The sequence below is a fragment of the Drosophila montana genome, unplaced genomic scaffold (genome assembly GCF_035044405.1).
Source record: "Drosophila montana isolate Dmon_TW-CO22-7 unplaced genomic scaffold, ASM3504440v1 contig_3257_1, whole genome shotgun sequence".
Lineage (NCBI taxonomy): Eukaryota > Metazoa > Arthropoda > Insecta > Diptera > Drosophilidae > Drosophila > Drosophila montana.
This window is the reverse complement of record NW_026998140.1, coordinates 52,245-78,396: the sequence shown is the minus strand read 5'-3', so window position 1 is coordinate 78,396 and position 26,152 is coordinate 52,245. Positions and strand designations below refer to the sequence as shown.

Genomic DNA, 26,152 nt, shown 5'->3' with positions numbered 1-26,152 from the left:
TTTAGCTCGTTATTCTGTTTGTTTTCCAAATCACGCTTAAGTGTCAATAAATTCTCATATAATGTTGCAATTGCAGCGACACATTTGGGCTATCAGACCCTTTGGGCCTAACGGATATGCTGATATGTCCCAGGATTTGGCTGGGTTGGGGGACTTGACGTGTGTCTTAAGTTATGGCAGAAGCTGCCGTTTCCTAGAAACTGAGCACGCTCTAGAAATCGAGATTTAAATTATATTCAAAGGAGGAAAGGGATTAGAGATATAAGTATTAGAAAAGAGTTTTAATTTGACAAAAATAACGAAGGGAATTTAAAAATATATTTAAATAACAATTAATTGTAGTATGAGTAATGGAAATACACGCTTAGACATGTGGCTTATAATAAATTAAGTTATATTAAAACAAACATCCAACAAACATTCACAAACACATGTGAAACATCCCTCAAATGAATTTGAACAAGAGATCTATGAAAATGAGTTTGAGGCCGATCGGCTGGTAAACCAAAAAGTTGTATGCAAGCGATTTTCGCTGTTTCTCCACTCTTGCGGGTGGAATTACCCAAAATTTCCCTGCCTGAATGGCCTCCTTATCATTTACGGTAACTGCCGTGAAAATTTTAGCTTCCTAGCTGCTAAGGGTTGAGCTGTGCGTCGATCATCAATCAGTCAATCAGTTATTCAGTCAGTCAGTCAGTCAGTCATGGTTTTATAAATAGAGATATGTGTCACAGGGACGATCGGTGAAAGTTCAGATCGGTTTTGAAATACTTTTTCATAATTAAACTATGCATTTACGAGTTAAGCCAGAGTTTCTTATATATGAGAAATATCGTGGAATAATATATTATATAGCTACCATATATATGTTCTAGATAGAATTGAAAAACTCGAAAAATGATTTTTTTTTGTTTTTGAATATACCACGACCAATTACCAGCTTCAGATCGGTCTACCATATAATATGGCTTCCAAAGGAATAATCAGTCGAATATTTATGTCCCTCAGCTTTAGCTTTTGCTGAAGACATTCCAGTTTACATATCTGAAAGGGTATTTGATCTTCGGCATGACGAAAATACCCGTTCATTTTAGTTTACTTCTGTCATGAATGAAAAAGTTGTCTCAGTTAAGAGAATAGGTATACAATGACAATCAGATCTAGATCGTGATATACTTAGCTGCGAAGAAGTGCATATCATGCTCTGCGTGCAATTTCCGTATGGAACGATGCACTCGACTCGACTCCATTATGCACACAAAACATTTGAGTGATCCGCTTGGAATGGCCATCAGAGCTCCAGCCCACTTTCAAGAAGCCGCAACGAAAGGTTAATTAACACGATGTAGGGCAAAAGATAAAAATCAATTCAAACACTTGGCTGCATTTCTATAGAAGACGGCCAAAACAATTCCAAAACAAGCTGGCGTCGAGCGCCGGGCATGGCTAAAATGTACAAATGATGGACCCAGTCGCAAGAGTTGACCAAAGAAAATTTCACACAAATTGACAAGAACAAAGATCAGATGCTGAACCCGCCGACAAAGGCGGCAGCGGCAGGATCATGACGTTTGATCTTGACGCTGGCTTCTGCTTCTGTGATCAGGACGAACCTGATGAACCGCTGATCGATGTGCCACGCGACCGCAAAACAACTCGACATCAGGGCCGCAATTTCCAGCGAAACGAGCTCTGCAGATCAGCTAAAGATCGGCCACGCCCTCGTGGGTGAGTTTTCCAATTAGCATGTCGCTTACCTGCCCAACAACATTTGGCCAGTTGCGTGTCCTTGTCAAAATAGCGAACAATAGGCCGAGTAGGCGAGCCTCTCGAGCAGCCCAACAACAATGCAACCAACTGATGATAATCCCTCGTCCATCTCCCTCTCCCTTTCCCTCGCCCTCGCCCTCTCCATTTAGATTAATCGTTTTGGTTGTGCGGATTATGCGTTGGCGCTAAATTGCGAAAATGCGATTAGTTAAGTCAAAAAGTATTGTTTCGTCTATTGCGTGAGATTGTTTTCCATGTCAATCGCTGGCAATCTGCCTTTTGTCCCTCTTTTTTGGGACGAAACTCGCACTTGACCCAACCGCAGCCCTTTTGTTTCGCCAGACAATGCCCGTTCTGCTGCTCCTTCCTTCTTTTGTTCCAATCCGAGCATTGTTCTGCGTCTGCAGTTCTCAGCCAAATTACCATGTAATATTCCAGCATTATGAGTGCAATATTATCTAATATTTTTGTTTGTTTCTGCGAAAATTCGTTTTGCTTTCTCCGTACCAGCTGTGCTCAAAATCCAGACAGCGTGTCGGCCAAGGGATTAGCTGGCATTTAATTTAAATGTACTCGATTTTTAGGGGATATTCTAAGTTTATCAAGAAATAATGCAGAAGGAGGCGTCTAACGAACATATAGACTCATATGTAATACTAGCGGGTATGCCCCGGCCTTGTCCGTGGTACGTATAAAATAAATTCTCTCAATTCTCTACCATGAATTTTGACCCAAAATCATGTTTTCAGATATAGATACCAAATTTATCTAGAGGCCAAACCATGAGCAATGAACCAAACCTTTTAAAAATCGGTTGAGTTTTGACCGACTTTTGGGAGTGGAAAATTTCGACCCATGTCTATATACGATATTTGAGAGTACCACATGAATTTTGAACCAGAAAAATGCCACCAGATTTAGATGCCAAAGTGATCTAGAGGCCAAACCATGAACAAGAAGCCAAGCCTTGTAAAAATCTATTTGACCAGGTTATGGGGTGCGAAATTGCGACTCATGTCTATATAGGATATTTAAGGATTAAAGTTTTACATGGATTTTGGCCAAGAATAAGGTTGCCATATTTAGATGCCAAATAATTCTAAAAGCCAAACCATAAACATAGAGCCAAACCTCGTGAAAATGCATCTGTTGCCAAGTCTTTGAAGCATATATACATATATAGCTCTATATATATGTATACATACATAGTATCTATAGGCCGCTTGCCTCACGGGTGGGTGTTTATGTATATGTATGCGTGTGTGTGTGGGCGTATGTGTGTTAGTGTATGCATGCATGTATGTATGCATTTATGTATGCATGCATGTTCGTTTTCTAATACCAAACGCAGACCAAGCTTATTTGTCGCTGTGCTGCAAATTTAAAAAAAAAAGGAATTTCTACCAAGTGCTCTCCTCCTCGATTCTCAAGAATTCAAGTAGGCTCTGCAATTTTTCATGTTTAGCCAGTAATGAAGTGCCATTTTTATTGTAGTTTTTTTTTTGTGTATGTACGTATGTTTGTATGTGTGTGTGTGTGTCTATATATATGTAAGTACGTACGAATGTATGAATGTAGATATGTATGTATGTATGTAAGTATGTATGTATGTATGTATGTATGTATGTATGTATGTATGTATGTATGTATGTATGTATGTATGTATGTATGTATGTATGTATGTATGTATGCATGTATGTATGTATGTATGTATGTATGTATGTGTGTGTGTGTGTCTATATACGTACGTACGTATGAATGAATGAATGTATATATGTATGTATGTATGTATGTATGTATGTATGTATGTATGTATGTATGTATGTATGTATGTATGTATGTATGTATGTATGTATGTATGCATGTATGTATGTATGTATGTATGTATGTATGTATGTATGTATGTATGTATGTATGTATGTATGTATGTATGTATGTGTGTGCGTGTGTCTATATACGTACGTACGTATGAATGTATGAATGTATATATGTATGTATGTATGTATATATGTATGTATATTATGTATGTATGTATATATGTATGTATGTATGCATGTATGTATGTATGTATGTATATGTGTATGTATGTATGTATGTATGTATATATGTATGTATGTATGTATGTATGTATGTATGTATGTATGTATGTATGTATGTATATGTGTATGTATGTATGTACGTATGTACGTATGCTTGTTCGCAAATATTGTATATATACAAACAAACATGCATACATGTATGCACAAACAGGCATACAAATATATGCGAACTTAAAAGGAATGCATTTTTCGAGAGGTGTGAAACACTCCTTAACTGAATTACATCAAAAATCTTTTAAAATGAAACCCCCGTCTAAACGTGCCCCTTCGTCACTTAAATCATCAAACAAGTCGAGTTTTAAATTAAGAAATATCGCTATGTTTATTTTGTTATTGGAAAGAACCGAATACATTGCTAGTAAATATATAAATAATCAAATAATTGGGCTATTCACAGGCACAAAGCACAATTAACTCTGCTTAATCAGAAAAATATTTGTATAATTTAATTTATATGTCTAGCTTAAAAATTGTTGCAGCAGTTAATCGGCTGACTGTGAATTGCCCGTAAATATGTAGAAATGTTGAAACTAAATGCTAAACAAATGAAATCTATTATTGCGAAACCAATAGTTTTTTAATAATACTTTTTGCTATATAGAGAGCAGGTTCTCGAATCACAAAACGTTTTAATATCGAACAGAGCACAAATTGATAAAGTGTTTGTGTGTTTTTTTTTTTTGTTGTCTTTAAATGGTCTGCACGTATGTGTTAAATATTGTTTAATGTTCATATAAAATATAGTTGTTAATTTGTGAATTGCTGATATGATAATTAGTACAAAGGGTTTCGATGATATTAGAGAGTGGTTGTTGTTGCTGTTGTTGTTGTTGTGTGTGCTAAACAATTTAAAATCGAGTTAAAATTGAACATGAATACATGATTATACGCTATAATTTTCAAGAGCTTTCAGCCTACACACAACACAAAAACAAATACATACTTATATGTTAATTGATAGACATGGGTTTCACAATTTAAAGGAAAGACCGAACGTGCATAAATTTGCTTTTTTTAAACTTGATTATGTGCCGCATATGCAATGCATTTGATATCACTGTGCGCCTGCAATCTCCAACAACAGAGAAACAGAGAAATCGGTTTGGTTGGGATTTATTTTAGCTTAGAGCGTTGTCGAGGTCACCGTGCTGACGCCATGCACCAGAATTGTGGGCGGCAGCTCGGCTGTTAGCTCGGTTAGTAGCTCCACATAGCTGGCGCTGCGATCATTAAAGTCCGGCAGCGTGGGCTTTGGCGGCGCCGCCAAGTATATAAACGATAAAGCTGTTTGATCGGAACGATCGCGTATAACTTGATTGACACGCTGCATATACAACAGCGAGCGATTGAATTTATCCTCAGCTATTTCATCGCCATCGTCCAACAAAGCTTCGTCCGCTTGCGCCGTAAATTGTCGTAGAATGCGCGCATGGCGTGTGAACTCCGTGTCCCGGCTCCATTCTTGAATCTCTATAATATCCGCATTAATACGCAGCTCCTTCAGCGATTGCTCCAGCTTCAGCTTGGAGAATATATCCATTTGTGGTGCCTGCGTCTCAAAGGTGCTGCGGGCAGGCGTTTAATAATTAGCCAAAGTTTAATATAAGTACCTTTTAATATTTACCCCACGGTGCGCTCCTCATTTGTTTCGCATAGAAAGATGCGCACGCGCAAATGTTTCCACTTGGCCAACATGATGACTGCCAATTGCATCATGAACAGCGAGACCATGTCAAAGGGATCACCCGATGTGGGATTGAATACGTTAATGGGCCACACATCGATATACTTAACATGCTTGCTTCTGTAAGTTAAGAAATTATATATTTGCTTATGAAACGTTCATTATCAACGCACATGGTAATAAAGTTTTTGTCCAGGCGCTGAAAGTTGCGGCACAAGCACAGATTCTTCTTCATGCGCAGCGTATCGCAGAGGATTTGCACATATTCCTGAACCTCAAAAGGTTTGGATTCACCATCGCGTCGTATGGGAAAGTTTTGTATGTCGCCCTCGTTGAAGCCATCCGTTTTATAGGGGGAGGTGCCACTGAAATTATAGAGAATTATTTAATAGAATAAGGGAAATAAAAATCTGTTACAGATAAATATGGGGAAATATTTTAAAATATATGAAAATATCATTAAGCATAGAAAGGTATGTAGAAAATGTATTTCTAAATATAGGGAAATTTCTTCAAAAGTACAGTGGGAAATTTCGTGAAAATTAATATTGGGAAATTTGATAAAACGTCCCTCTATTTTTTAATTTTAGAATTAGATGACCTATACAACACCCAGCTACTCACTTTTGAAAAAAATCCTTGGGCACCTCATTGTCATAGAAGCCCAAAATAATGGTATTTGGCTTCATGGCGCCAATGCCGGACAAGCGTATCAAATGCTGAACGCCCTCACGGATGCTGCGGCTGATGGTCACCTCGGTGAAGGCCTTGACACGCATGTGATCGAGGAAGGACCACCACAGTTGGTTCTCGACGGCATCCTCAACAGCATTGCAATCGCCCAGCTTGACGTGGCCAATGATGTAGAGGCCGCTCTTCTTCAGATCGTTGACAAAGTCGACCAGCGGGCAGCAGGAGCGCGGCGAGGAGACCAGGAGTAGAATTTGTGGACGCCAGAATTTGACGTGATCTTTGCGTGGATCCAGCATAAGCAGATACTTGCGCACCTGCGAATATCGTGAGAGGGAGTTAAAACTATCAATGAAACCCAATTTGGATTCGCTAACTCACCTGATGGAACATCAGGGCCTGGGAAATGGAGCCCCACTGCGCCGCCTGTGTGGCTGGTGAGAACAGATGCAGCGCTATGACCAAGATCAGGCACAAAATGATGCAGGAGGAGGCATAAATCGGATTGATGACGAACATCATGATCAGCGTGCCAAGCAGGCCAACGAGGCACGTGTGCCACGTGAAGTACTTGAAGAGTGGCCGAAAATTGGGAGCACCGGTCAGCTCAATGCCCAAGCAAGCGAGATTTGTGGCCAGATAGGAAAGCATAAACAGCACCGAATTGATTTGAGCGATGATATTGAACGAGCCAATCAACAGAATGCACTCGACCAGCACCCAGCTGACAAACACGGCACATATGGGATTGCCCTTCCAGGTGCCGTGGAGCACAAAATTCAACAGCGAACCAAAGACCTGATCCTTGCTGAGAGCCTCCAGAATGCGACTGGAACCAATCAGATTGCTCAGACCCGTCGAGAAGGTGGCCGTCAAAATGCCAATGGCGGTAAATGGCGGCCACAAGTTGACTGGCATCAGGAACAGATAATTATTCTGCATGGTCTGATACGGCGTGGTGCAGCTCATCAGGAACGAGAGTATAATGTACGAGACGAATGTAAAGCAGACGGCGGAGAGTGTGCCCCAGGGTATGCTCTTCGAGGGACTCTTCAGCTCACCGGACATATTCGCACCGGCCATAATGCCCGTAACGCCCGCGAAAAGCACACCAAATGTCGTCGAGAAGTCCACATCCTTGTCATTCGATGTATAATCCGTGCCATAATGTGAATCCAGATTCTGCCTCAACGTGTCGCTGCTGAGGCCCGTATAATTCAGAAACTTTGTTCCATTCATTTTCGTATTCTCCACGGGCACGGGAATCTGAAAGTGTATTAGTGTAAGTACATGAGTATAGTATATAGATCAGAGATAGCGGAAGATTATTGCACTTAGTTGATACTCATTTAATTGAATTTGCGGACATGTTAGTTTGTTATCAGCAGCTGCCCGGTGATTCACATTCCGCGTCATTTGTGTACTACAATTTTAGATATGCTAAGCGCTGGTACAGTACAAATTGACTAAGTAAAACGGTTTCTCAAACTTCTTCTTTAAATGCAAGTTGTGCAGCTAAAAATTCTTAATTTAAAGTAAGCTAATTTAACAATATTTATATAGTCGAACTCTCTCTAAATGTTTCTGTCTATACAAGTGAGTCATAGGAAGTGATCACTGTAGTTAAGCACAGAGGGATTTTTGAAGCAGCGAAAATTAAAGTGACCGAGGCCCAGAATAATGCAACAGAATGTTATCTATATACCGCACGACATTATCGTAAGTACATGAAATTAAATAACAATTTTATAAGTAAGTTTTCTACACATTCTAAAAATATTAGACAAGGACTTTCCCCTGCTGGACTGAGACTTCGCTAGCATAGAGATTGATAAGCCTGGCGGGGATTTAGCTGCATGATTGATTAGAATTCCCATTGCTGAGGCATGCGGGCATAAGCTCTTACCGTATCATTTGTGGGGCCCTTCGCCAGAAAGCTGATATACGTTACGAAAAGACAAACTGTCACCGCTCCCAAAATAATCACTGACGTCTTGGCAAAGAGGGCGGCGCCCACCAGGCACACCAGCAACATGCAGGTATTGATTAGGCTGCTAACTAGAAAGCGCCACCATTTCCCATCGGGCAGATGGGAGCTGGCCTCGTTAATGAAATGACCGCCAGGACCAAAGTTATCCATAACGCCCTCCGTACAGCCGGATATGGCCATGGCGCAGCCCACAACATTCGCAAAGAAGAAGAGCGTGCCAATGGAGCCGCCAAACTCGAGGCCCAAAGTGCGACTAATCATAACTGAAAAAAGTCCAAATTAAAAATAGGCAAAGCTTTCCCATATGTGGGTACTCACAGTAGACGCCGCCGCCCTCCACAGCTCCATTGGTGGATATAGCGCAAACGGAGGCGACTGTAAATAGTAAAATCGCATAGGCGATGAGGAACTGCAGCAATGTTACATATAAGCCCGCATTGCCGACAATGTAGCCTGTGGGAGAAGAGAAGGTGGGAGGGGGGAAAATGGCACCGTTAGAGCTAACAAGTGTGAGATGTGACGTCACACACACTCACCCACACGTATGAAGACCAAAGCGCTGAACATGGAGAGCGCCACGGGACTGAAAACGCCTGCGAATGTGCCGAGCGTGCGTCCGCTGCGCTCCGGATCCTGCATGCCGAACTCCACGTAGCCATCGCTCGACTGCGGCGTTATGGGACGGGCACTGTCCGCGGCTCCGCCGCCGGCACCAAAGAGCGAGCCGAAGCTGCGAAACATATTCGAGGCGCTGCCATTGCGCGGCGCTGCAATGGGCGCCGTCTCCTGATCCCTGCTATTGCTCATGGCAGCTGCCAGCTGCTAGCTGCGGGAAATTAACTGACACGCACACACACACACACAGGCACAAAGCGTTATACGCCCACAATTGCCGCAAATCAAGGGAATTACTTGATGTCTGCTATTTGGAGCAGTTCGCAGCTTTTTGATTCTTTTGTTTGCTCGTTTTTTCACTGGCTTTCTGGTTCAACGCGTCACTTGCTGAGTCGTTGTTTGTCTGTTGGCACAGAGAAAACACGCAAAACTGAGCCCCCCAATGCCCCGCAAGGGCCGAGGCTCCAAAAACTAAAACACAGCTGGCCGACGCCATTTGTGTTTAGACGGTATTTTTTTGGTATTATTTACAATAATCGAAATCCGTATTTTTGTGCTGCCAATAAACGGTCTCACTGTCACTTTTTAAGTAACTGCGACTGCGGCAAAATGTATAAATTATTAATCAAGCCCCATTTTGAAGCACATCTATCTGATCCTATCCAATCCAATTTCAATTCTTAGTTATATGGTTTACATAATAAATTTTCAATTTAGTGTTGAATAATTAGTGCAGTAATTGTTTATTTCGCCCGTGACTGTGACTTGCATTCATTTACAGCTACGCCGGCTGCGCTCATCTCTAATTCACGCACATCTGATTTGTTTTCTGCTAAACGTTTAACTGCGGAGAATTGTTTTATTTTCGCTGTTAATTGCGAAATGGTGAATGATAAAAAGCGGCGTTCACGTTCCCGGGAACGTTACAGAGACGAACGTGGCGCGGCCACTGCCGACAGAGATCGGGAGCGCGAACGGGAACGCGAGCGACAACGGGACAGAGATGCGCCGAGACACAGAGAGCGGGATCCGCGCGACAGGCAGACGGACAGGGAGAAGGAGCGCCGGCAGCGACGCTCGCGTTCCAGGCAAGTAAACAATTAAAAGAGTTATATGAAAATGATTAATAAAACCATTGCGTAGGGAGGAGCGTGCCAGACGGAACGGACGCTCGCCGGAGCGCCAGCGTCAGGTGCGCGAACGGTCGCGGGAGCGTGGAGCACGCAACGGCGAGCCAGAGAAGAAGCCCAAATTGGACAATTCGGCGTCCGTTAAGCCGGAAGATGAACAACTCGAACACAAAGGCGATGTCAAGCAAAAGAAGGAGCCGCTGTCACTGGAGGAGTTGCTGGACAAGAAGAAGCGCGAGGAGGAGGCGCGCAGCAAGCCCGTTTTTCTGACCAAAGAGCAACGTGCCGCCGAGGCGATCAAGCGCCGCCAGGAGGAGGTGGAGCGCATGCGCGCCGCCCGCGATGCCGCGCGGGATCAAATGCAATCGGCCAACAACAGCAGGACCATCAGCGGCATAGCCACAGCGTCGGCATCGCTGCCCGTCGCCATGGCGCCGCCGCCACCGGCGCCCTTGAAATCCGAGCGACGCGAACGTGGCGGAGATCGCGGCGGCGGCGGCGGCGGTGGCGGCGGGGGCGGTGAACGGGATCGCGACAGGGACAACAAACGTGTTGAGGATCTGACGCACAAGGACAAGGAGAAGGAACTGGAGGCCATACGCGAACGCTATCTGGGCATTGTGAAGAAGAAGCGACGTGTGCGACGCCTCAACGATCGCAAATTTGTGTTCGACTGGGATGCTGGCGAGGACACCTCCATAGATTACAATAATCTGTACAAGGAACGGCATCATGTGCAGTTCTTCGGACGTGGCAACGTCGCCGGCATTGACATCAAGGAGCAGAAGCGGACACAGAGCAAATTCTATGGGGATCTGCTCGAGAAGCGGCGCACCGAAGCGGAGAAGGAACAGGAGAAGGTGCGCCTGAAGAAGATGAAGCGCAAGGAGGACAAACAAAAGTGGGACGATCGACACTGGTCCGAGAAGGAAAATGACGAAATGACCGAACGCGATTGGCGCATCTTCCGCGAGGACTACAACATTACCATCAAGGGCGGCAAAATACCCAATCCCATACGCAGCTGGAACGAGTCCGGCTTTCCGCCCGAGATAATAGAGATCATCGACACGGTCGGCTACAAGGAGCCCACGCCTATCCAGCGACAGGCCATTCCCATCGGTCTGCAGAATCGCGATATTATTGGCGTCGCCGAGACGGGCTCCGGCAAGACCTTGGCCTTCCTCATACCGCTGCTCTCGTGGATTCAGTCGCTGCCCAAAATCGAGCGTCTGGAGGATGTGGATCAGGGCCCGTATGCCATTATAATGGCGCCCACCCGCGAACTGGCCCAGCAAATCGAGGAGGAGACCATCAAATTTGGCCAACCCCTGGGCATACGCACGGTCGTCGTTGTCGGCGGCCTGTCCAGGGAGGAGCAGGGCTTCCGTTTGCGTCTGGGCTGTGAGATTGTCATCGCCACGCCGGGTCGTCTGATCGATGTGCTGGAGAATCGTTATCTGGTGCTCAACCAGTGCACGTACATTGTGCTGGACGAGGCGGATCGTATGATTGACATGGGCTTCGAGCCGGACGTGCAGAAGATTCTCGAGTATATGCCGGTCACAAATCTCAAGCCCGACTCCGAGGAGGCCGAGGACGAAAAGAAGCTGATGGAGAACTTTTACACCAAGAAGAAGTACAGGCAAACGGTCATGTTTACGGCGACAATGCCGCCGGCTGTGGAGCGCTTGGCGCGCTCCTATCTCCGGCGACCGGCCACGGTCTATATCGGTTCCGTCGGCAAGCCGACGGAGCGCACCAACCAGATCGTGTACATGATGGGCGAGAATGACAAACGCAAGAAGCTCATGCAGATCCTGTCCGCCGGCATTGAGCCGCCGGTCATCATATTCGTCAACCAGAAGAAGGGCGCCGATGTTCTGGCCAAGGGCCTGGAGAAGCTCGGCTACAATTCCTGCACGCTGCACGGCGGCAAGGGCCAGGAGCAGCGTGAGTATGCTCTAGCATCGCTCAAAAACGGCTCCAAGGATATACTGGTGGCCACCGATGTGGCTGGTCGTGGTATCGACATCAAGGACGTCTCGCTGGTCATCAACTACGATATGGCCAAGTCCATTGAGGACTATACGCATCGTATTGGCCGCACGGGTCGTGCAGGCAAAACGGGCGTGGCCATCTCCTTTGTGACCAAGGACGACAGCGGCCTGTTCTACGACCTGAAGCAGTGCGTCACAGCCAGCCCGGTGTCCGTGTGCCCGCCCGAGCTCACCAACCATCCGGAGGCGCAGCACAAGCCCGGCACCGTCGTCACCAAAAAGCGACGCGAGGAGAAAATATTTGCTTAAGCTCACAAAAAGCTGAAACTAAATAAAAAAATATTTAAACTTGAGATGTGTTTCGCCAAAATGAACCGAATTTTATGCAGGATTTCTGGGCAGGAACATTAAAGATTATGTTTATAAGAAACGAGATTTGTTGGAAAGTTAAACAGGGTATTAAACAGGGTATTATAATTATTGTTAAAGGGTATTTTATTTGTTTTTCAAGAGTTTTTGATCAAACTTATAAATTAGAAACTTTTTATGATATACAAATCTTAACTACATTTAGAATCTAGATATATTCTTTGTGCTTGGCCAAGCTCCTCTAATAACAGTCTAATTTTTATATATCTATATCTTTAACTATATCGAAAGGTACCATGGGTAAAAAATTCAAGTTATTTTAAACATATTTTAACAAAATTCGTCTTCATTCAAATATTATTTACATGCGTTTACTTATATCCTATCCTAAACTTTAGCTTAGTTGAGAATATTATTTCGTAGCCCTGCCGTATTTGAACTAATATAATCTACAATTTATTTAGCAACTCATTTTGGCTGTTGTTCGACACGCACATTTAGGGGTATTCCCTATCTCATTAGCCGCAAGAAGAACGCGTTGCGACTTTGCTTGGAGTCCGGCGGCAAATACTTGTCATAGAAATCGAGGATGACCTCCTCAATCTTGAAGCCGAACTTCTGATACAACATGACCGCCGAATTGCTGGCCGAGACGTGGAGCGTAATGTCCTTGGACATGCAGGTCTGAATGAGATGGTAGAGCATGAAGCTGGCAATGCCGGCGCGCTGCCAATTGTGGCGCACGGCCATAAAAGAGATGTACGCCTCGTTGTAGCCCACGTCCGGCACGAGGAAGCCGCAGCCGATGACCAGCTTCTTGTAGAGCGCCACCACGCTGTAGTCCGGATAGCTGAGGCAGTCGCTCACTGGAATAGAGGAGAGATTAGGCCATGTATTTGTAGATAAGTGGAGTCCCAACTCACCATCAATGCCCGGCCAGAAGACGCTCTGGAGCAGCGCATTGACCGCCGGTATGTGCTGTGGTCGCACATAGCAAAAGTCGATGGTGGAGCGATCGGGATAGCAGCGATTGACGCGATACTGCAGCTCACACATCAGCTGGAGCCAGGGAGGACCCATGCTCTGGTTGCGATAGATAAACGGATGCAGCACGCGCTGCGTATAGGGCGACTCGAACAGCTCGTATTCGGTGTGGCCCGCAATGCGTGCATAGAAGGAGCTGCGATTGCTGGGATTGCCCTGCTCCAGCAGCTGATAGCGATCCAGTATTTGGGCCTGTTGCTGCTTGGCCAGCTGCCGGCGGGCACGCGCCGTGGGATCGATATGCTCGTCCAGATTAAAGATGGGTCGATTGTGCTCCCGCTTCCATTGGCGCACGCACAGCTTGCGATAGAGACGCCGCACATAGGCGGGCACATCGCCCTGCTTGTGCGGTTCCAGCGCGAAGATTTTGTGCAGCTGCTGCTGCAGTTGCTCCTCCTCCTGGACGTTCATGAGACGCAGTTGCTGCTGCTGCGGCGCCTCCGATTGCAGCTCCGGCTCCTCCTGCTCGGTCTCCTGCAGCCAGGGCCAGTTGCGACGCGGCTGTCTAACAAAACCACTTGGCTTGCACGGCTCCAGGCAAATCTCTCTATTGCTGCTCGCTGGCGGCTCCAGTTCCGCGTCTTCCGTCTCCTCCTTAACCTCCGGCGGCTCCTCCTTGATATCTGGCGGCTGCTGCTGCTGCTGCTCCTGTGCCTGAAAATTGGTCACCTGCACTATGCGCGGCTGGTAGCTGTTGCTCTCCTCCTCTGCCGGCTGCTCTGTTTCCATGGGCTCCTCCTCGCTTTCGGAGGAGCTGCTGCTCGACGACAGCTTTGGCTGCTGCAGTTTTGGCACCAGCTCGGGCTCCTCCACTGGCGGCAAACCAAAGTTATTTTCCAGCTCAAACAGGCTGGCGCTATTACCGGGCGCCTCGAGCAGCGCATCGGACATGAAAAAGTCGCCTTTGTCGCCGGCGCCAATTAGCGGCGGCGGCATAAACATGCTCAGATCATCGCCACCCAAGCTCTCGGCCAGAAAGTCCATCAGGCTGGCCTGCACGCTGCTCAGCGGCTGCTGTTGTGCGGCCTCCTCCAGCGTTTCCTCCGGCTGCTGCAGCTGTTCCTGCTGCTGCAGCTGTTCCTCCGGCTGCTGCAGCTGCTCTTCCGGCTGCAGCTGCTCCTCCTGTTGCAGCTTGGGCAGGCGACCCATATAGGGACTGTGAAGAACATATTTAAATAAATTTGTTAAGTCATCATAAGATCTGGGCGCTTACATGGCACGCGCACAGCCCTCGCTGGGCGGCGACAGGCCTTCTGCCGTTTCCTCCGTTGTGACGGATGCCTGTGCATCGCTCAGATGATCTGTGACAGACAAATCGCTGCCGCAGCTGTTTTCGTCCAGCGCTGGCGCCCGGCGATCTGTGCGCAGCTGCTGACGCTCCAGCAGGCGCTGCTCATCTGCAAATGGAATTTTTATATAAACTCTTTAATTTATTCTACGCCTGATGCACACTCACATTCTGCGCGCACGCTACGCGGCGTTAAATTGGGCTTGGCCAGTCGCCACCAGCCGTGCTCCAGGCACACGCTCACGCCGGACTGAAAGTATTCCGGGCTGTTGTGCGACAGAGCGCCGGAAACGGAACCAGCCCATTGCTTGCGGCGGCGTCTGTTGGTAAGAGGAGTTTATGTTAGCCTTGGTCTTTTAGCTACCGGAACTTGCCCCTACTCACACACGCGGCTCGAATATGTAGTTCCAGTTCTTGTCCACGAAGCTGATGATGTGCGTCCGCCAGTGGAAATAGCCATGATGGCTCAAGCCCTTCGACTTTATGGACAAATTGTAGAGCGTCAGCGTCAACACCAGCAGCCAGGGTATGCGCTGGCGTACGAAACGCTCCTTGGGCACGTCTTCGCCCGCTGTTGGCTCCAGCCGCACGCATTTGATGCACGTGAAATCGAAGAACACATCGCCCAGCAGATCGCCCGGCGTGCTCGCATGTGGCAAACACTTGATGTGCACGCTCTGCTCACACTTCTGGCAATCCAGATAATTGTCATCCTCTATGGCAGTTTGACAGTAATCGCATCTCGTTTCGGTTTCAGTTTCATCGGCCGCATTGGAACGCGGCATTGTGCACGCTTAAAACATGTGAAACTGTTTTGATAATAACAATTTCGTGCGCCGCTTTCTTGAAATGCTCGCGGCGTTGCCACACTGTGCGAAATACCAAAAATGCTGCTTGTGGGCAACAAGTTGTGCTAGGTATGCAGCTCATGACTGCATGCTGTAAATACTATTTTCTGTTTTGGTATTTTGCTTTCGCAGCGTACTAGCCAGAGCATTAAGTAACTTTTGGATGGTATTTTAAGTATTAAGTATATGGTATTATTTGAAGTTTTTAACTGTAAAATTTTAAATTTTTTATCCAACAAATGTTTCCTTATTCAAACTTTGCCATATGTTTTGTATCTATAATGGTATATTGTTATATTTTTCTTAAATTGTTGCGAGGACTTCATTTTGGGCATTATTTGCTTTCTCATCCGTTGTTAATGAGTCGAATGCCGCTTGCAACGTCAATCACAGGCAACAGCCAAGCACAAAAGGCGCCGAAAATTAACTGCATATGCATTTTGCATATGACGGCGGCTTTGATTGACAGCCAGCTGCACCCCCGCCATCCCCGCCAGGACATAGTGCGGGTGAGTATAGAGTACTCGGCCGTGTCTACTGCAGCCGCTTGCACAACGCAAAATGTCATTAATGGGGTCTTTTGCGGAGGCTTACGCATAATTAAGGTCGGCAACGGTGTTGGCGGCGACGGCGACGTCATCGTTGGCTTTGGGCCTGCTCAATGTTGTCTTAAGCGGCTCTAATTAGCCATTTGCTGTTGTTGACGATTTGGTCAAGTGGATGATTGGTTTAACTGCTGCAGCAGATAGGGGTGGGGTGGCGTGGTGGCATGCTGCTGCCCCAATAAGCATGCTGTGAAAATTGCATTGCGCTTTCCATTTTCACATTTCACTATTTATTTCAGTCACTTTTTCTGCAACTGCTGCTATTTCTATTGCTTGTTGCTGCTGTTGTTGTTGTTGTTGTTTTTTTTTTCTGTTTGTTCGTTTTGTTGCACTTTTCCGCACAACTTTTCAGCAGTTTTTCATTTTATTCTCAATGCAACAGCCCAGCACGCCTCTGCGTCCATTGTGACTTGTTATGCCTTTTGGCACTTGAACGAGACACAAAAACAGCAACAAAACAAAAGGGAAGAAGGCGCCTAACGAGGGTGCTTGACGGCTATATACCCTGTAGTAAGAGTGCAATACAAAATAATGCAAATATTTTAATAATAGTATATACCAATGCGAGTATATCAGTAAATGTAGCGCATTGACAATTCAAACTCCTTTTCAACCCTTTTTATCTTCTAACATTTGTTTACTTTTAAGTAATTGAATATTTTTTCGTCTAAGCGATTCTCCTTTTACACAAAAGTAATAACAATTATTTGGCTTTATGCTTTTGACCCCGTTATGTTCACTGCTTACACCAGAGAGCGTGCATTGTGAATGGTTTGAATGGTGAGAGAGGTAATTGATATGCTTATTGCCTTCACGCCATTGGTCGTAACGCTTTTGATCCCATTATCTTAGTTGAGTATCCAGCCGCAGCGAGCATTGTGCATGCTGTGAGCGCAGGAGCTTAAATAGTTGTGTGCTCTTAGTTGTTAATGTGTTAGTGCGAATGCCGGCTTAGCGTAGGCGTCGGTCTAATGAGGCAATTCAGTCTGTGCGCGTCTGTCGTATTGATCTGTTGTGTTCTCTGCGCGTGTGCAACAAATCGTTTACTAACTGAGTTAAATTAATTAAATCATTAAATGCGATTAGGTCATGCTGTGTGTGTATTTGTGAAGTACCATATTAAAGAATCTTTCAGCTATTCTACGCACTTGAAATTATGTTTGACAGCCGGTAAAGTACGCGCCGTTTTGTGATGCTTTTTGGCGCGCTTTTGAGTTGAAGAAAGCGTCAGTGAGTGAGAGAGAGAGAGGAATGTGAAGCTGTTCTTTAGCAGGTAATTGTGCTCTTATATTAATTTTTTTTTATTCAGCTAGAATACAGTTAGGTGATTGTTTTTCTTTTTACACGCTTACAAAGGGTATTATACTTTTGTGTAGAAGGAGGCATCGCCGACCCCATTAAATGCCCTTTTTCTTGATCGGGATCTATCAGAATAATCGTTTGGTGTATTATATCTTTGTCGTTAGTATTTTTATTAGAATGGGATGTATCTATAGACTGTTAATAATTTTTTTATATTACCATATCCATGGACTCAAATACCATATCCATAGCCTGGGTTTCAAAGTCCACTCTCGGGTCCTTAATCCTTGACTGACTCAAATCGTAGCCCACTTCAATATACCCCATTCGCTTACCCAAAACGCAGCGCATAAAAAATTGCAAACCAAATTTCATTTTTGTCGCTTGAAGCTGCCGATGCGGCAGATAAAGCCGACAATTTCGCAAGTTGCCACGAAAAGGAATTCGCACTACAGAGTGCAGCAGACGCAGAGTCCACACTGGCCACAAGTGCTCCCACAACTACTCCCGCTGCCCACCCACAGCCCCATCCCCATTCTCAAATCAAACGAGAGTAACGAGCTTTCCAGGCGATTTAATGGCCAAACAGCGGGCACATTCCGCACAAAGGCAAACAAACGGCGTCTGGCTGTCATTTAATCGAAGCCATTAGCGTTATTAGTACCAGGATCGTGACCAGCTCCCACTCCTGCTCCCACTCCTTCACCTAGTCCTTCGCCTACTCCCAGGCCTGACTGGCGGCCAGGTAGAGGGCAAACAGCGTCTGGATATTGTGTATGTAATCCGATTGGGTCTCGAGTGGTCCCTCCACGCCGAAGCGTTCGCAGAGCACACGCACATAGTCGGCCAGCGAGATTTGCTGCTGCAGACAGGCGCGATAGGCCTCGTCCAGGGCATCCTTGGTGGCCGCAGCGCCAAAGGAGCGCGGCCAGTCCAGCAGCAGTGCATCGATATCCTTGCGGGGCTGCGCATCGTACATGGCCTGCGTCATGTGCACCTGCTCGACCTCGCCAATCCACTTTTCGATATCCTTGCCAGACTTGGCCGTGGGCACCAGCGTGGCGGAGTAGGCGCCATGCCGGGCATTGTCGCCTCGGCTGCCGCTCAGCACCGAGCGCATCTTGATGTTCATCAGACTCGGTTCGCTCTGTGCGCCCGACGGCTCGTCCAGCAGCATTAGGCCCAGGCGCTGCAGCTGCTCGTCCAGCTCGCGTTGCCGTTGCGGCTGCAGCAGCGCCGGCGCCTGCACCTTCAGCATGGCGTCCACATCGCCCACGGCGGGCACGAACTCCGGTATGAAGGGCTGCAGATGGTACGGCGTCTCGATTGCCTGCGGCGTATACTTGAGTATGTACGGAAAGAGCTCCTTTAGCTCCGGCTGCAACGGCAGCTGCTCCCATTTGTCCGGCGTCAGATTAAATGTGGACACCTCCTGCCCGGCGCTGCGCTTCTGTTGCGTGGGCAGCGGCAGCTTCTGGTGCGCCAATTTGGCGCCTGTTGGCGCTTGCTCGCCGGTTGCCTCGTCGGAGCTGCCGAAGCTCAGGTGATCGTCGGCGATCATTGGCTGCGGCCCTTTGGCATTTCGTGTGCTGCCCGGACGTGTTTGGGGGCGTGGCACTGGTGCAGCAATGCCGCCCAGCTGCAGCTCGCTGTCGTCGTCGTCGTCTTCGCTGTCGTCGGCCTCATCGTCGTCGTGATCTATGATATCCTGCAGCAGTCCGTCATCGTCCGCGGAGCTGCCCTGCATCTGCTGTGGATTAAACGGAATTTAGTGGAGGTTGCTTAAAGGATTGGAAGCTATGACAATGGGTTGAATCAGGATTGAAGGAGATTTAAAATATCACAAAACAGATTTCCGCTCATTTTCCACTTGTCTCACCTTATGGAACATTATCATTAGCTTGGTAAATTATGTGTCACGCACTCATCTCTAGCTCTAACGTATCGCATTGGGCTCACGAGTATCGCACAGTGCTTTCTTCGCTAATCTATTTACCCATCACTAGCTGTCGCTGCCTATGCTCACGCACGACTCACGAGCCATCTCATACTGTCATCCCTATATATCGCTTGCCAAGAACTCTCCAGCATGTCTTACGAACATCGCACTTACTTTTCAATTATTACACGCACCCATCTCTAACAAACTTTTCTAGCTAACGCTTGTTCAGAATACTTACGTTAGTTTCAGGCACGACTCACGCTCCCATCTCTAGCTCTCGCTGGCTACTTACCATATGACGCTGCCTACCGCCCGCCCGCTGTCCGCCCGCCGCACCGCCCCTTCCAGACTGTCGCTCCGTTTGCATGCTGCTGAGATGCTTGCCATCCGCTGGTCCGCTGATTGTGATCTCCTCGTCGTAATAGTTCATGGTCCTGGCGTTGGGGCGTGGCACCGCAGCCTCTGCTTCTTGTTGTTATTGTTGTTGTCGTCGGTTTTTAATGATTTTTCAGCACCTATTTTTGCGCACTTCCGCACAGCTTTTCGCCGAATTCGTGATACACTTGTTGGGAAATTTTGCTGTTTTTCTTTGCAGGTGCGTCGCTTTTCCTTTCTGCTGTGGCCTTTTTCCTACTGAGCTGCTCTACCTGCAACAACTGTCAATTGCTTGGGCCCGCGGGTTGTCAAGGCAACCAACCTGCCCGTCTATTGTTGTTGTTGTTGTTGTTGTTGCTGTTGTTGTTTTCTGTGTTGGCCCGGCTTACTGATATGTTTTTCTACCGAAACTCTCGGGCTGTCCGTCCGTCCGTCCGTCCGTAGCTGTTTGGTTTTAATTACACGAAATGAAAATCTGAATTTTGCAAATACCCTGCCAGCACTTCAGTTGTCCTCGGTGCGGACCTTTTGTTGTTGCCTGTGAATATTGTGAGTATTCGAAATTGAGTTAGTACCTCATTCAAATGAATGAGCCACAATGTGTCTGCGGGCCAATTTGTCGGCATAGCTTGTCGTGTTTTTATTAATGAATACTATTTTCGGAGTTTTTCAAAGGGGTTTATGGCTGAGCAACTGTGTACGACATTTATTTACGTACCAAATAATTGCAGCTGGCGCCTGTTAAGAGATCTTAATAGGGGTTTGTCTATCGTGTATAATAATTATAATTATTTGAACTGATTGTAATTACCTTAAATAAAAGATTTATTTGTCGAACCTTTTATGTATTGTCCACAAAACATGGGAATGAATCATTTAATGCGTAATTACTAATATATCAGATGTTCCCTAAATTCCATAAAGTCCAGATAAAATGATTATTCATATAGTTGAAAACTTTTTATACTCTCGTAAAGTCTGTCTTCCCTTTAAGTTTTCAATCTATCATATGTCTATATATTCATGAAATATATCAAAGTTCTGCCTTTCTGTGCATATGCTGTAACATGCTGGATCGAATCAGTATATCTTATAGCTACCATAGGAATGATCTGTCCAAAAAATAAGATCTTGTATGAATACTGGTTTTGTTTTTTTCAAGATAAAGTGACCATGAGCATTTCCGACTTTAACCATACGGTTTAGATATGAGTTTAGTCTTATCAACATCGGACTACTATATAATAAAGGCAGAAACGATTGAATACTAAATTTTTTTATGGACGTATTCTATTTCGAGACAAATTAAGCAATATTAGCAATGAAAAGCTACAACATTTTTGTATTATTTATTAATTTTTAATTTATTCATATTAACTTCTATTATAAACTCAATCCCTCGCCTACTTCCCCTCACAGCTACGACAAGCTGTGCGTTCATACAACGGCAAAACCCCTCCACAGCAGCGACGCCCGTGCACGCAACTGGCGCTCGAACGTGTTGCGGTTCGAACAGGTTTGATGCGCTGTGCTAGACGCAACGAACAAATATGAAAACACAACACAAAATATTTGCTGCTTTCATTCGGTTTTGGATACTCGCGGTGTGCGTTACGTTGCGGCTGTTGCGTGATTTTTAAATCAATTTCAAATCAACAAAAAATACGCTAAAATTTTCCCGGTGTTTTTACGATAATCAAATAACAAACGAGTGCTTGATTTTTGTGCGAACAACAAGTCGTATTAAGCCCAAAAATCAAAGTGCGAAAGAAGTTCGAGTGTAGAAGAGAGAGAGAACGCGATTTAGCGGGTGCGAATCTAAGAGAAAAAAGATTGTTAAATCCATAAGCAACAACACACGTAATTAACGCTAATTAAGCCGGTCAATTGCTTTAATTACGCGGTTAATTTTGCATTAAATCTTGCGCAACTCCAAAGATATTTTTGTATAATACAACGTTAATTAATAGCGCGCCTTTCACCTCTCCGCCCCCGCCCAACCCCCCCGCTCGTTCGACTAGACTTCATTAATAGCCGTGAAGCTGGTGCTTGTGTGTAGGTGTGCGTGTGTAGGTGTGTGTTGTGCCTTGTGACTGGCAGAATTTTCATTATCAGACGCTAAAAGGATTACGAACCCGTTCATCTTCATCAGGAGCAGCAGCCCAGCCAAATATTTGCCAACATCCGCAAACGGTATGTTGATGCCCCTTTAACCAACACTGCACCCGCGCAGCTCCCGCACCCCTTGCACCCCCGACAGATTCGCTGCTTTATGTGTTGCTTTTCACGCCTACCTTATAGACCCCCTCCCCCTGCCCCTACCCCTTTCCCCTCCTTGACCCGCCGGCGTTTGCCTCAACAAAATGTTTTATATGCGCGCACATTTAAAAAAAGGGCCACCTCTGTACCCTATCACAACCCCAACCGCCCCCCACCCCCACCCCCATTATCAGCCACTCTCGACCCCGGGTCAGCATAGTGTCGGCCGTATTGTTAGCTTAAACTGTGCTTTGTGCCGTTAACCGAAACCTGCCCCAAAACTTGCGCAATAAAATCAAATTGTTTTGAATTATTGAGATCCAGAATTTGGTAGCCCTTCGTTTGCGCCTCTGTTTTTTTTTTATGCCCCGAAAATTATTTTTTAAAAAAAAAGGGTATATTTGAGTTGAGTTAAGGTCAGAGGGTTGGATCTATGACTAAAGTTTGTATATATACTTGATCCGTATTAAAAACCAAGCCGATCTAGCTATTTGTTCCTTTTCGAATATTCGATAAGTAATACCCATTTGCCCGAACTCTATAAATATCTTATTGCAACTTAAGATTTTTTATCATATCTAGGATATCACAAAAGCTGAAAACTTCTTCTTTAACAATTAGGGCAAATGTTTATATGTGGCATACGCAGATTCAATATATATATACTTTTTCAAAATTTTCCAATTAAAATTCTTTGAGTAACAGCCTTGATTTTTGGCATATACCCATATTTGGATGCCATATTTGAAAGCCTTAAATATGATAGAAATCGATCAACGAATACAGAAGTTATTTAAGATTAACTTTTATATATTATGGAGCTTTGGGAAAGAAGAGACATAAACTCGAAAGTTCGTTTAATTTATGTTACGGCAGCTGTTGTCGGCTTGCAGGGTATCTGCGAGTCGTGCACTCTCGCCAACAACTTACTTGTATTTAATATAATTTATATTTGGCGCATTTATGGCCAACGGACAGTGTTCATTGTCGGTTGGGTTCTGCTTGGGCTCTGGCACATATGGAGAGTTTCAGGACTCGAATCGGTGTCTGGGGCATTAACAGTTAACATGTTGCGGTCTTTTGATTGCTGAAAAACTCTTCTTCTTTTTGGTTTTTTTATCAGCACATAAAAGGGTCCAAGTGGTTGCCCCTTTTTATGCACTGCGAATTGGAAAACAGTTTTGGGAAAATTGGGTGCGCTACAGAAAGTTTATTGTCTGGAGCTGAGCTTATCAACGGGCTGCATATATATATATATATATACATGTACTTGGACACATATAAAGTTTCGGTTTAGTCGGTTGGAGTTTTGATAACAGTTTTTATGGCCTGGGCTTGGCCATGCACTTATGTAAATGCAAATCAACAGACGCTGGGTTCAGTGCACTTAAAAAAAATACATATACGAACTTGGGTAGTACTGTGTTTTTTACATGTAAAGAAATTTGAGATGATTAAACAAATTTTATTAAATAATCATTTTTTGTTATGAAAAATATAATGAAAGGTCTTGCTCATACATAAAGATAACTTATCAAGTTTATTTATTTATATTTGTTTTGTTATATTTTTATATATTCTATTAATAAATTAATTTAATTTGTTTATTTTTATTTGCTTACAATTTACTTCGTATATATTTTTTTTTTTGTTATATATATTTATTTATTTTTTCTATTTCTATTATTTTATAACTTTAATTTGCTATTTTATTTATTTTATTATATATTATTACTATATGTATATATTTAAATTCGATTTATTTTTTAAATTTATTTATATTTTTGGAATTTATTAGTTATTTTCGTTCTTTTTGGAGCGAAAGTGTCCGTAAAATGTCTGCTTAAATTATAAATCTAAAACCGGTTTAATATATTCTATAATTTCTTAGTTCTTAGTTCTATTTTTATTTTGTGAGGAATTCGCAAAAATTTCATTAACGTAATTTTATCTTGACGCCTGCTTTCTTTATTTTATTCATATTAGTGCGATCCAAATTTATTGGATTAAGAAATATTTAACATTATAATATAATACAAAATAAATGTTGCTTAATTTTAGAATATTGTTGAAGCGTGTTGAATAAAGCGAATATTAGAATTATTTTTTGTACCCTTCTAGAGTGTATTATAATTTTGTCGTGAAATGTGTAACGCATAGAAGGCGACTTCTCCGACATCCTAAAGTATATATATTCTATATATTCTTGGCAATTAACAGCTCTTCAATTAATGAAAAAGAATATCTAATGATTAGTTGATGAATGTTTTTGGCTTTTGCAACTTTTTTTTCACCAGCCAAACGAAAAGGGGAATCCCAAAAGTCGAAAGTCGCTTGCTTCTTTATTTTTAAAGAGTAATAAATCAAATGCTCAACGCAGAAGTCTTATTTATAGACCTATGAAAACACCTGCGTTTTAAAATTGTATTTTAATTAAACGTATTTTTCAACAATATTCTTCAAAGTTAATTAAGTTATCTAGCTGCGTGCAGTCAATGTGAACTTCAACATTTGGTAGACATATAGTTTGATTAGTTATTTACAACCTTGGCCACAATCAATGGCCAACAGATTCTGGCCAATCAATTTACCTGGGATATTGATATCTGCGTTTCATTACAAAATAAATCCAATTTCCTGACCTTATGGTTGAGGTCAGGCCGTCTTCCTGCTTGATTTGTCGGTCTGCCACATTTGATGAGCAGCTAATTAATTTCCATTGAAGTTCATGCCAAATACTCTCTATATAGAGATATAGAGTGGGCGGAAGGAGGGGTAGCTGGGCGGGGCTTGGTCTCTTGAATATTGGCCAATATAAATGCCATTGCTTGCGGACGTTTTTATTTGCAATTTGCGGTCTGTTTCATTGTAATCTTTTATGATGCAGTCTAATGTTTTTTTGCCTCAATGCTCATAACTTGCCCGACCTATTTACGAAAATTCGTGGCAGGGTCTGCGGGCCTGAAAGCGCCTAAAAGTGAGCAGTACTTGGCTGTCCACTTTCTTTTTCATTGTCTGTTCGCTTATCGCAGTCGTTTGCCTTCGCCTAAGCATTTTTATGTCTGTTTTGCTTTGTCTCCTCTTTTTTTCGTGTACCCTGTGCGGAGGGTAAATGCCTAAAAGAGGATATGATGGTTATGAGACTTCATTAAGAAGGGAGGGCTGAAATTTTGGAATATGGATTTACATATTCTTCAGCTCATCCTCAGCATATCCAGAGTTTATGAAAGTTATTGCCATCAATAGAATATATAGAATATATTACTAGATACCTTCCCAATACATCGCCTGAAATCAGTCGAGAACTGTACGAAGTACAGCCTTGATTTTAAGTACCTGCACATATGAGACCCTCAACTTGAAGATCTGAAAATTTGACAATAATCGCAGCAAAAACAGATGAGTTATTTAAGACAGATTATTTATTAGGGAGAAAAAAGAGCGCAGCTTGCGACGTCTGAGCTCAGGGCATCTCCTAGCCGTGCATACCCGACTAACAGCTTACAGGGCATCGCCTAGGCGTGCATACTCGACTTAAGGCTGGTTTATCCTCTATGTAGGCTTAAGGATGCTCTCCGCCTGGTGCTCTGAGAAGGAGTCCGGGATAATCATCAGCATGCGCGGCCATGTTCTCAAGTTCGTTGTCGTTTCAAGTTCAGCGAAAGTGAAACGTGTCGGGTATTTGGTTTTCGTTTTAGTGTTTGGGGCGACTTTTGCATAGGCTAGCGAGGGAGGGGCGGGTGGGGAGGGGGGGGGGGGTGTATTGGGTGTGTAGAGGGGCTTGCTGGCAGAGCTATAAAAATAAAAATTGTTTGTGGAAAGTTCGTTTGGCAATTTGATTTGAGTTGCAGTCACAGTCACGCTACGTAGCACACACTCACACACACACACACGCACACACACACACACACATTTACACACGCACAACAAAGCCAACGACAAAGTTTGCCAGACCCGTCACAACACATAAAGCGATAAGATGCCGAGCAGTAGGCTCGAATTATGTTTGACATTTTCAGCCAGATTGGTTTTTATTTAAATTAGTTTCGAATACATGTTGTAGGCCTAGAATACACAGCTACCCCTCCCCCTCCCCCTTCCCCTTCCCATCAAGCTGTCTGTGCGCTCGCTGAAGTGTAAAA

General features: G+C 44.5%; 4 protein-coding genes and 1 long non-coding RNA gene across 6 annotated transcripts in view; 2 read left to right on the top strand and 3 right to left on the bottom strand.

Annotated features, from left to right (window-relative positions):
• Window positions 1-4,165: 4,165 nt before the first annotated feature.
• LOC135433998 (solute carrier family 12 member 9) lies at window positions 4,166-9,301 on the bottom strand. Its single transcript, XM_064690326.1, has 8 exons — window positions 8,770-9,301; window positions 8,552-8,686; window positions 8,150-8,496; window positions 6,625-7,509; window positions 6,178-6,560; window positions 5,727-5,918; window positions 5,494-5,673; window positions 4,166-5,434 (listed from the first exon to the last, which is right to left on the bottom strand). Exons 1-8 carry the CDS (start codon window positions 9,038-9,040, stop codon window positions 4,993-4,995), a joined length of 2,835 nt encoding a protein of 944 aa, XP_064546396.1. The 5' UTR covers window positions 9,041-9,301; the 3' UTR covers window positions 4,166-4,992.
• Window positions 9,302-9,622: 321 nt separating this feature from the next.
• Window positions 9,623-12,292, top strand: LOC135433985 (probable ATP-dependent RNA helicase DDX23). 2 transcript variants are annotated; one of them, XM_064690306.1, is made up of 2 exons: window positions 9,623-9,940; window positions 9,996-12,292. In XM_064690306.1, the coding sequence occupies exons 1-2, from the start codon at window positions 9,731-9,733 to the stop codon at window positions 12,285-12,287; spliced, it is 2,502 nt and encodes an 833-aa protein (XP_064546376.1). In that variant the 5' UTR covers window positions 9,623-9,730; the 3' UTR covers window positions 12,288-12,292. The 2 variants fall into 2 exon arrangements, with proteins under 2 accessions (XP_064546376.1, XP_064546375.1); XM_064690305.1 differs by having other exon boundaries at window positions 9,624-9,936; window positions 9,992-12,292.
• A 163-nt stretch (window positions 12,293-12,455) lies between these two features.
• Window positions 12,456-15,661, bottom strand: Atac2 (Ada2a-containing complex component 2). Its single transcript, XM_064690304.1, has 5 exons — window positions 15,064-15,661; window positions 14,848-14,999; window positions 14,605-14,788; window positions 13,271-14,547; window positions 12,456-13,213 (listed from the first exon to the last, which is right to left on the bottom strand). The coding sequence occupies exons 1-5, from the start codon at window positions 15,462-15,464 to the stop codon at window positions 12,858-12,860; spliced, it is 2,370 nt and encodes a 789-aa protein (XP_064546374.1). The 5' UTR covers window positions 15,465-15,661; the 3' UTR covers window positions 12,456-12,857.
• A 2,491-nt stretch (window positions 15,662-18,152) lies between these two features.
• Window positions 18,153-19,806, bottom strand: IFT46 (intraflagellar transport 46). The gene is made up of 2 exons (XM_064690412.1): window positions 19,669-19,806; window positions 18,153-19,184 (listed from the first exon to the last, which is right to left on the bottom strand). The coding sequence occupies exons 1-2, from the start codon at window positions 19,804-19,806 to the stop codon at window positions 18,153-18,155; spliced, it is 1,170 nt and encodes a 389-aa protein (XP_064546482.1).
• A 1,736-nt stretch (window positions 19,807-21,542) lies between these two features.
• LOC135434030 (uncharacterized) overlaps window positions 21,543-26,152 on the top strand; it is a 47,047-nt gene continuing 42,437 nt past the window's right edge. Inside the window, exon 1 of the long non-coding RNA XR_010437169.1 lies at window positions 21,543-21,944. This is a non-coding gene — a long non-coding RNA (uncharacterized LOC135434030). The remainder of the gene's footprint in view (window positions 21,945-26,152) is intronic.

Coding starts and splice junctions, on each gene's coding strand:
- IFT46 (XM_064690412.1), bottom strand. CDS start 19,806: ATGAACTATTACGACGAGGAGATCACAATCAGCGGACCAGCGGATGGC. Junction 19,185..19,668: donor GCGGTAGGCAGCGTCATATG/GTAAGTAGCCAG, acceptor TTTAATCCACAG/CAGATGCAGGGCAGCTCCGC.
- LOC135433985 (XM_064690306.1), top strand. CDS start 9,731: ATGGTGAATGATAAAAAGCGGCGTTCACGTTCCCGGGAACGTTACAGA. Junction 9,941..9,995: donor GACGCTCGCGTTCCAGGCAA/GTAAACAATTAA, acceptor TTGCGTAGGGAG/GAGCGTGCCAGACGGAACGG.
- Atac2 (XM_064690304.1), bottom strand. CDS start 15,464: ATGCCGCGTTCCAATGCGGCCGATGAAACTGAAACCGAAACGAGATGC. Junction 14,789..14,847: donor GCGTAGCGTGCGCGCAGAAT/GTGAGTGTGCAT, acceptor TTCCATTTGCAG/ATGAGCAGCGCCTGCTGGAG. Junction 13,214..13,270: donor CTTCTGGCCGGGCATTGATG/GTGAGTTGGGAC, acceptor CCTCTATTCCAG/TGAGCGACTGCCTCAGCTAT.
- LOC135433998 (XM_064690326.1), bottom strand. CDS start 9,040: ATGAGCAATAGCAGGGATCAGGAGACGGCGCCCATTGCAGCGCCGCGC. Junction 7,510..8,149: donor AGGGCCCCACAAATGATACG/GTAAGAGCTTAT, acceptor ATACACTTTCAG/ATTCCCGTGCCCGTGGAGAA. Junction 6,561..6,624: donor AGGCCCTGATGTTCCATCAG/GTGAGTTAGCGA, acceptor CGATATTCGCAG/GTGCGCAAGTATCTGCTTAT.